Source organism: Quercus lobata, chromosome 4, assembly GCF_001633185.2.
Source record: "Quercus lobata isolate SW786 chromosome 4, ValleyOak3.0 Primary Assembly, whole genome shotgun sequence".
NCBI classification, from domain to species: Eukaryota; Viridiplantae; Streptophyta; class Magnoliopsida; order Fagales; family Fagaceae; genus Quercus; species Quercus lobata.
This window is the reverse complement of record NC_044907.1, coordinates 44,052,867-44,063,523: the sequence shown is the minus strand read 5'-3', so window position 1 is coordinate 44,063,523 and position 10,657 is coordinate 44,052,867. Positions and strand designations below refer to the sequence as shown.

Below are 10,657 nucleotides of genomic sequence, written 5' to 3'. Positions count from 1 at the left end.
TAAGAGTAGTAAGAAGAAAAATTAATGCATTAATCATGGACACATAATTATCTATTTTAGGAGCAAATTCTTCTAAAAAACACACAAAAAAATATTATATATATGGAAAAAAATACCTTAAGTTGGGAATTGGGTTTGGGCTTGCTTCTGGGTTTGGACTTTGGACCCTGGATTAGTGTGGGTTATGGGATTTGGATCTGCCTGAAAGATGGGTGGGCTTTGAACAATGGGTGTCACTTTCGGGGTTGGGCTTGAGCGCTCAGGCTTCAGCCCAAACCAAAATTCTCCTTCAGTCTCCTTTTTCTCTCCTGTCTCCTTTTTGCTTTGTCTGGGAATTTCTTTAAGAGTGCGAGTGAAGCGTTGGGATGGTTCGTCCATGGTATATGCTTGTGTGGGTTGCTACCTGCTGGTGTGGTGTTCAAGTTGAAGTTGAGGTAGTGGTTTGGTTATTTGACCTTCGAGTTTTGTGGCAGCGATTGATGATGGGTAGTGTGGTGTGATGCTGCCGGTGTTGTGTGTGTGTGATTTGTGGTGAGAGTACTCTGCTGTGCCTTGATTGGGGTTTCTGTATTTGAGAGCAAGGAAGATGAGGATGTGGAGTGGATGACTGGGTGAGTGGGAGCTTTAAGCCTTTGATTATTGTGCAGAAGAAAGAGGGGAAAAGAAGAAAAAGTAAATTGATCACTGGCTAGTGATGATGAATCCGACACTGAACAAGACTTTGCACTTCAAGCAAAAGCAAGAGCATAAACTTTTGACTTGCCTTTATCACTATAATAAACTAATAGCTCCAAAGACTGATCTACATATTGCAGCCCTTCTGGATGACTAATAAGCTGATTTAGTTCCTCTTACTCATCCATGTAAAATGTTGATAAAAGAACTGAGCTGTGGGCCTGTGGCTAGCCACGCATGATTTCCTTATTAAAAATATTGTATTTATAACATTACTCTTGCTGAAAATGTGTGCTTGATTGTCTGGTCAAAAGACAAGTAGAGGGGTTTTTTTTTTTTTTTTTTTTTTTTTTTTTTTTTTTTTTTTTTATGAGAACGGACAAGTAGAGGGGTTTAATTAGCCAAAGTACTCTGGACTTGGGGAGCAAGCCTTTTCGCTTCCAAACCATGTGGTTACTCCATCCGGAATTCCATAAAGTAGTCCAGGATGCCTGGAGTGTTGGGGTGAGTCTCAATGGGGCTATTTCTGGATTCACCAATAAAGCTAGGAAGTGGAATGCTGAAGTGTTTGGTAATCTTTTTGCTAGGAAAATAAGAGTTCTAGCAAGGCTGAATGGGACTCAAAAAGCCTTAGCTGATAGTCCGAGTGACTCTCTGCTTCAGTTAGAAAGGAAATTAATTGAGGATTACTCCCTGATCCTTCTCCAGGAAGAGGAGTTTTGGGCGCTTAAATCTAGGCTTAATGCAGCCACTTTTGGGGACAGAAATACTACTTATTTTCATGTCTCCACAGTGATTAGAAGGCACAGGAACAAGATAAGGTGCATTAAGAACAGGGAAGAGGAATGGCTACATGAGGAAGAGAAAATTAAGGAGCACATTCAGCAGAGTTTTATTAAACTTTACACTACGGAAATGGAAGTTTCCAATATGAATGATTGGTCTCTGGACCATTCCCGCTTCTATTTCTCTAATGAGGAGCAGGAGCTAATTGGGAGGGAAGTTTCGGATGAGGAAATAAGGAAAGGCCTTTGGGCCCTCAAACCCTTTAAAGCTCCAGGTGCTGATGGGTTACACGCTGGATTTTCCAGCACTTTTGGCATGATGTAAAGAACTCTGTTTATGCTGAAGTTAAGAATATTTTTGCTCAAGGGATTATTCCGGGATACCTCAATGAGACTTTGATCACCCTTATCCCGAAATGCAAGAATCCTGAAACCATATCCCAGTACAGACCTATTGGCCTTTGTAACTCGATCTATAAAGTGGTATCAAAAATTCTGGTTGAGCGTATCAGACCTTTCCTAAAGGAAATCATCTCGCCAGTCCAATCAGCCTTTGTTCCTGGGAGAAGAGGCTTAGACAATGTGCTTATTGCCCAAGAGCTTATTTATGCTATGGATAGAAAGAAAGGTAAATCTGGTTGTATGGCTATAAAAATTGATTTGGAGAAGGCCTACGACAGATTGGAATGGAGCTTCATCTATAAAATCCTAGGATCTTCCACTTTCCTCAGAATATCATCAAGCTCATCATGAGCTGTGTCTCTTCCACGAGTATCTCAATTTTAGTTAATGGGGGTAAACTTGATTCTTTTGCTCCTTCCCGTGGCATTAGGCAGGGCGACCCCCTTTCCCCATACTTGTTTATTCTCTGTATGGAATATCTTGGCTACCTAATTGAGGAAAAGTGTATTGATGGCAGCTGGTCCCCAATCAAAGCCTCTCGCGGGAATGTAGGCATATCTCACCTTATTTTCGCCGATGATCTTATTTTGTTCACTGAAATAAATGATGAGGCTTGTGAAGCGATCTCTAATGTCCTTCAAACTTTTTGTGCTGAATCTGGGCAGAAGGTGAGCATGGAGAAATCCAGAATTTATTTCTCAGCTAATGTAGATGCGGAAAAGAAGGAAGAGATATGTGACATATTGGGGTTTCAATCCACAAATGCTTTCGGGAAATATCTTGGCTTTCCAATCAAAAATAAAGGAGCAAGAAGAGGCCAGTTCAATTTTGTGGTTGAAAAAGTAATGGAAAGGCTGGCTAGATGGAAGACGAAGTTTTTATCCTTTGCTGGCCGAGCTGTGCTAGTTAAAGCCGTTATGTCAGCTATCCCGAGCTACGTGATGCAAGGGTCAGCTCTCCCAACTCATCTATGTGAGAAGCTTGATAAAGTGAACCGGGACTTTCTATGGGGATCAACCTGTGAAAAAAGGAAGCTTCATTTAGTTGGCTGGAATAAAATAATCAAGTCCAAGGAAGAAGGGGGGCTTGGGATTCAAATGGCGAAAGCAAAGAACATTGCTTTGTTGGCAAAATTAAATTGGAGGATGTACAAGGAGAAAGAATCCCTATGGGCGAAAGTCATTTTAAGGAAATATTGTGCAGCCTCAAGAGGTCGATCTTTAGACCCGGATAAGCTGCCTTCGTCGCCCAATTGGAACGCCATTAAGGCTGGATTCCCAGTGTTTGCAAAGGGAATTGGCTGGAGTATTGGCAATGGAGAAAAGATTAGGGTGTGGCAAGATAGTTGGATTAAAGGTGTGGCCCTAAGAGAGCTGATTGAAGGCCCTCTAACAGCTGCTGAGACTGATCTCACAGTTTCAGAACTGAAGCAAAATCAGTCTTGGAACTGGAACTTGATCTCATTTGAGCTTCCTCAATCTATTAAGGACAAAATAAAAGCGGTTCCATTTCAATTATACGGCACAAAAGAAGATACTATTATTTGGAAAGCTGCCAATGATGGTGATTTTTCCACAAAATCTGCTTATCAGCTTGCTATGCCCAGTAATGCCCCTGGTTCCCCCTTTGCTGGGAATTGGATTTGGAGAATGGACTTGTTGCCAAAAATCACTAACTTCCTGTGGCTTTGCTTGCACAATAGTGTACCAGTGAGAGATGTGTTGGCAAACCGTGGTATTAGTAGTAGTAATGTTTGCCCGGTTTGTGGTTGTCAAGGTGAGACCATAATACACTTGCTCTGAGATTGCGAGTTTGCCAAATTTTGCTGGAATAAGGTTCAGATACCTCACGCCGTTAAGGCCTCATTCAATGCGGAATTGGCTGATTGGCTTCGCCTGAACTGTCAGAGCAAAGAGGTTCATCAATCCTCTATACCGTGGAGCATTTTATTTCCTTTTGTTCTCTGGTTCATCTGGAAACACCGGAATAAAGTTTGCTTTGAAAATATCCCCTAAATTTGAACTTATACAAATCATGCATCAACCAGGCCTTGGAATTCTTCTTCTGTGTTACGAAAACTAGAAGCCAGAAACAGAGTATTATGATTCCAATCAAATGGCTTAAACCTCCCATTGGTTGGATGAAAATCAATACAGATGGGGCTTCTCTAGGCAACCCGGGGGCTGCTGGAGCTGGGGGGTTAATTAGAAATTCTTCAGGAGAATGGGTTAAAGGCTTCGCTAGGTCCGTTGGTTTTGCCACAAGTATCACTGCTGAACTTTGGGCGTTAAGGGATGGTCTTATTCTTGCCTCTCAGCTGGGATTACAACATATTGAAGTTGAAATTGATGCAAAAGTAGTTGTGGATTTGGTGCAGTCCAATTCTGTTGTTAATAATTCTTTTCTTCCTTTGCTAAATGACTGCAGATCCCTCCTACGAAGCTTCCATCAGGTCAGCGTTAATCACATATTCAGAGAAGCGAATAGATGTGTGGATGCCTTGGCGAGAAGAGGGTGCTCTCTCCAGGAAGATTTTGTAATTTTTGATTTTCCGCCATCTGTAGAAATTGAATCCTATGTAACTACAGATGCTAATGGCATGTATTATGGTAGACTTACTACCGCTACTCTGGCCACTGTGGCTTCTTAGTTCTTGTTAATGCATTTTCCTTTTAACCAAAAAAAAAAAAAAAGTACTCTGGACTTAATGATGATAAGCTACTACTTTTTTTTGATAAGTTGGTAAGCTACTACTTGACTATGGAAACATTGTACAACGTAGTAGTGATAATTTTCTATATTTGTAATGAACTCTCATTATAAGTATATTTTGATTTTGGAGAACTTGGAGGAACATGAACTTTAAAAAGTTGGTAAGTGTTGTTTGTACTTGGGGAGTGTTAGGTATTATGAAATTATAGAAAAAGAAAGTAGGGAGAGAATGTAATATTTATAAGGTTCAACCTAACGGAACGTCTAGCAGGTGAGGCCGTATATCCGTGGTTTACTCTGTTAACGTATATTATGTTATGGGCTTTAGGCCCAACTAGGTTACTTGTATAGCACACTTGTACTTGTACTACACTTACTTGTACTGCACACATATGCCTCATATATAAAGGCACTGATGTATATTCTTTGTTTTAAGAAATACAATTCAATTACATTCAGTATTTCTAACATGGTATCAGAGCCACTGCTCTAATCTTTTGGTGTGCCGCTCTTAAGCAGTCTTGTTTTCTTGGGTGTCCTCTGCAGCCGTTTTTGTGAGCAGCACCGCTGCCTTCATCACGACTCCAGTACATCAAAGACCACTGCCCTGCCGCCACCACCGCTTCCGCTTCTCCGATCAGACCACAGATAGCATCTTTGGAAAGTACTCTCTCCGATCTGCCTTTCTGTGAAATTTCATCTTCATCGGACCCTCCACGCGCCTCCACGCGCCACCAGAATACTCGGCGTCACTTGCACGCACCACCACGCGCCGCCACGCGCCTCCTGTATCTGTTACGCGCCGCCACGCGCCTCCATGCGCTCCCACGCGCCGGACTTGTTCGCTGACTTCATCATCCACCTGCTTACGTCAGCCCTAGCTGACGTCACCTGCTTACGTCATCGCCACGTCATCTGCTGACGTATTCACCTATCTGCTGACGTCATCTGTTGACTTTGACCAGGTTGACCGTTGACTGTTGACTTTTGACCAGAGTTGACTTTTTGTAGTCTGGGTCCTCCTTACCCAGTTTTTCGCGTAGATTTCATTTTTGCGCTCCATTTTTGCATATTTTGCTTCTAAATGAGAAATAAGGACAGGTCTTCTTCTTGTTGCAATAATCGTCGCCAACAATCCAGCAAACGTCTTAGCAGTTTTTGCAAACGTTTTGGCCACAATATTGAGACTTGCTATCATCGCAACAAATCAGTTGTATCGATATCCACTGCTATTGTTGCTAACACTGAGAGTGTCCAACCAATGGCTCCCATCTCTGCACAGTCTAAGTCTTCAGGACGCACTTTCACCATGTCCACAGATGACCTTAAAAACATCATCGCTAATGTCATTCGTATGGTTGGTAATGCATCTTATTCCTCTTCTCTCTCAGCTTTATCTAGTATGTCTCCTACCTCTTGGCTTATGGATTCTGCTTGTTGCAATCACATGACACCTCATTCGTCTTTATTTTCTGAACTTAAACCTGCACCACACCCTCTTAATATTCGCACAGCAAATGGTTCCACAATGTCTGGTCATAACATAGGCTCTGTTTCGACCTCTAACCTCTCGGTTCCTGGAGTCTTTAATGTTCCTGACCTTTCTTACAATTTATTTTCTGTGGGACAATTAGCTGAGTTAGGTTATCGCATTATCTTTGATTATTCTGGGTGTATTGTGCAGGATCCAAGGACGGGACAGGAGCTTGGGACCGGTCCCAGAGTTGGGCGTATGTTTCCCGTGGACAACCTTCGTCTTCTACTTGTTGCTCTTGTTTCTGTTGCTGCAGCTACCGTAGTTTCTTCTGTTCCTTCCCTTGCACTTTGGCATGCTCGACTTGGTCACGCATCTTCCTCTCGGGTACAACAATTGGCTTCTAGAGGTTTGTTAGGTTCAGTGTCTACCGAAAATTTTGATTGTGTCTCATGTCAATTAGGAAAACAACCAGCTTTGCCTTTCAATACTAGTGAATCAATAACAACTGATATCTTTGACCTTATTCATTCTGATGTTTGGGGGCCTTCCTCTGTCTCTAGTATTGGTGGGTCTCGATATTTTGTTGTCTTTGTTGATGATTACTCTCGCTATAGTTGGATTTTTAATATGAAACATTGTTCTGAATTATTGCAAGTATATTCTAATTTTGCAAAAATGGTTGAAACTCAGTTTTCCAAACGCATCAAAATTTTTCGATCTGATAATGCTCTTGAGTACACTCAATATGCTTTCCAAACTATTTTGCATTCCTATGGCACTGTTCATCAACTAACTTGTCCAGGTACCTCTCAGCAAAATAGTAGAGCCGAACGAAAACTTCGTCATATTCTTGACACTGTTCGTGCTCTCCTTCTCTCTGCCAAAGTTCCTGCTCCTTTTTGGGGTGAAGCTGCTCTTCATGCTGTTCACACTATTAATCGCATTCCCAGTCCTGTTATCCAAAATCAAACTCCATATGAGCACCTTTTTGGGTCACCTCCAGACTATCACCACCATCGCTCCTTCGGTTCTGCTTGTTTCATTCTTCTTCAACCACATGAGCATAACAAACTTGAGCCTCGGTCAAGGCTTTGCTGTTTTCTTGGCTATGGCGAAACTCAAAAGGGGTATCGGTGTTATGATCCTGTCTCTCATCATCTTCGTATTTCCCGTAATGTTGTCTTTTGGGAACATCGTCTCTTTGTCGAGCTTTCTCACTTCCGTGCCTCCCTATCTTCCTCCTCTATTTTAGATCTCTTTCTAGATGAGGCACCTGTTCCTTCTGTAGCTGGTCCTGATCCTCCTGTGGTTGCTCCTGATTCTCTTGTAGACTTCTCTGTCCAACCACCAAATACCACTGATCCCTTTCCTAATTCACCCTTTAATAAACAGGTGGAAGATGAACAGGTTGAAGACGAGCTACCCAACCCCAACCTTGAGCTTGGGTCCCCTGCTCCTGCTCCGCCTGAAGATCTTGCACAAGACATTCCACCTCGTCACTCAACTCAGGTAAGATCTATTCCTGCACATTTACTTGACTATCATTGTTACACTGCTCTTACTACACTACACGAGCCTCACACCTATTGTGGGGCTTCCACTGACCCTTTGTGGCAGATTGCAATGAAAGAGGAACTTGATGCATTATCTAAAAACCATACTTGGGACTTGGTGACACTCCCCCCCGGGAAATCTGTGGTTGGTTGTAAGTGGATCTACAAGATTAAGACTCGCTCTGATGGGTCCATTGAGCGATACAAAGCTCGTCTTGTTGCAAAAGGTTTTACACAGGAGTATGGGATTGATTATGAAGAGACCTTTGCTCCGGTTGCTCGTATCTCATCTGTCCGTGCCCTTTTAGCTATTGCTGCTGCCAGTAAATGAGATCTTTTTCAGATGGATGTCAAAAATGCATTCCTTAATGGGGATTTAAGTGAAGAAGTTTATATGCAACCTCCTCCTAGTCTCTCTGTGGACTCAAACAAGGTTTGTTACCTTCATCGTTCACTTTATGGCCTTAAACAAGCTCCACAGGCTTGGTTCGCCAAATTCAGCTCTACCATCTCTTGCTTGGGTTACATGGCCAGTCCTTATAATTCTGCCTTATTTCTTCGTCGCACTGACAAAGGCACTATTTTACTTCTCCTGTACGTGGATGATATGATCATCACTGGTGATGACCTCAGTGGCATTCAAGAACTCAAGGATTTTCTCAGTCAGCAATTTGAGATGAAAGATCTTGGACATCTCAGCTACTTCTTGGGTCTTGAAATCACTCATTCTACAGATGGACTTTATATTACTCAAACCAAGTATGCTTCTGAACTCTTGTCTCGAGCTGGACTCACTGATAGCAAGATTGTTGACACTCCAGTTGAGCTTAATGCGCATCTGACTCCCTCAGGGGGGAAACCATTGTCTAATCCTTCTCTTTACAGACGATTGGTTGGCAACTTAGTTTATCTCACAGTTATTCGTCCAGACATCTCCTATGCTGTTCATCAGGTGAGCCAGTATCTGTCTGCTCCACGATCAACTCACTATGCTGCTGTTCTGCGCATTCTTCGGTACCTGAAGGGCACCCTCTTCCATGGCCTTTTCTACTCAGCTCAGTCTCCTCTTGTACTCCGTGCATTCTCTGATGCTGATTGGGCAGGAGATCCCACTGATCGCAGGTCCACTACAGGTTATTGCTTTCTCTTTGGTTCTTCTTTGATTTCTTGACGAAGTAAGAAACAAACTTTTGTGGCCCGCTCCAGTACTGAAGCAGAATATCGTGCCCTTGCTGATACCACATCTGAGCTCCTTTGGTCACGATGGCTTCTTAAGGATTTAGGTGTGTCTACATCCTCTGCTACTCCCCTTTATTGTGACAACCGGAGTGCCATTTATATTGCTCACAATGATGTCTTCCATGAACGGACTAAACACATCGAAATTGATTGTCATTTTATCCATTATCATCTTGTCCATGGTGCTCTCCAGTTTTTCTCCATCTCCTCCAAAGATCAACTTGCAGATATCTTCACCAAGTCACTTCCTAAGGGACGCACTCGTGATTTAGTTGACAACCTCAAGTTGGTCTCACATCCACCTTGAGTTTGAGGGGGGCTGTTAACATATATTATGTTATGGGCTTTAGGCCCAACTAGGTTACTTGTATAGCACACTTGTACTTGTACTACACTTACTTGTACTGCACACATATGCCTCATATATAAAGGCACTGATGTATATTCTTTGTTTTGAGAAATACAATTCAATTACATTCAATATTTCTAACATACTCCATAGGAGTGGGTTAAAAAAGGTTTGCCTTGGTGAGGCTCTACATCAAAAATAAATAAATAAAAGGATTTCAGCATCTATATATTGGGCTGTGTATCAAACAGCAGCTGTGCCAAAATGCTTTTAAAAAGAAAAAGAAAAAATAGAACTTTTATCTTCCCTTGTCAGAAATTATGTTATAACAGATAGAATTAAATTATTTTCTAATTCACAGCCAGGTGCAAGGGATGATCTAAGCCTGAGGTCTTGGCAACGTAGTGAATTCTAAACCCTTATAACTTGCGTATTGAAGCAGTGTCAGCCCTCAAACCCATATAGAATGAAACTTGATATGCAAAAGGTTTCCAATTGGGTCTTAAAACTTATAATAGTTGATATTATTATTCGATGTGTATCTTTAAAATTGGAAAATACACCTTTCTCTAATAATAATAATAACAACAATGACAATAATAAATTTAGAAAATACACTAACCAAAATCAAAAAAATTAGTGAAGCAATGGCAACTATAATTCTTAAAATATCCTTTCTACCTTCTCTAACTTTGCTGATTCTTTCAAGTTTAGGATTAGGATGGTACTCTGGGCCATGAAAGGCCAATATTTGAACCCTTTTTGAATTCAATTGACAGAATTTAAGCCCAATTAACTATAAGAATTTTGCTTTGCCATTGTACAACTGTACTACAACATGTCTTCTCCATAAATATTTTCAGTTGTTTCAGGTGGGATTTATTTGTACAGTTTCCATTTGCAAAAGCTAAACTTGAAAGTCAGAAATTTAAGTAATACAATTGGAACATACAATCTCGGCTAACTGTTTAACTTGAATTTATGGTACCAGTGGCATATTTTTCAATATTCATAGGTATCAAGTGTCACCATAAACCAAATCAAGCTTATTCACATTCAAAGCATACCAACAAGAAACCTAAAAGCAAATAAACTTAAAAATACTGATTGAGGAACAAACCAGTAAAAAACTAGGGAAACTTCATAGGTAGTATTACACATCCTCTTGCAATGCCTGTCTGGCACTCTTAAGTCCAGCCACGTCACTCCACTTCGCAGTATCAAGGCCAGCCCTCAGCTTTGCTTGCTCTAGGTCCTCCGAATCTTTCCCCACTCCTCCCTTCGACTTTGTCTTTGGTTGGCTAGTAATTGTTGCATCATCACTGGGGGCAGGCCCACTCCCCCCACTATCAAGAATGGCCCTTATCTCCTTCAAATATTCCATGCATTTTTTAGTAATCACTTCCTTAGTCTTCAGATTCTTCTCATACTTCAAATGAGTCATAAAGTACTCTAATGCATTCAT

At 41.5% G+C, this 10,657-nt stretch overlaps 1 protein-coding gene across 1 annotated transcript; it reads right to left on the bottom strand.

Annotated features, from left to right (window-relative positions):
• Window positions 1-10,345: 10,345 nt before the first annotated feature.
• LOC115986466 (protein SUPPRESSOR OF K(+) TRANSPORT GROWTH DEFECT 1-like) lies at window positions 10,346-10,657 on the bottom strand. Its single transcript, XM_031109499.1, has one exon. The coding sequence runs from the start codon at window positions 10,655-10,657 to the stop codon at window positions 10,346-10,348; it is 312 nt and encodes a 103-aa protein (XP_030965359.1).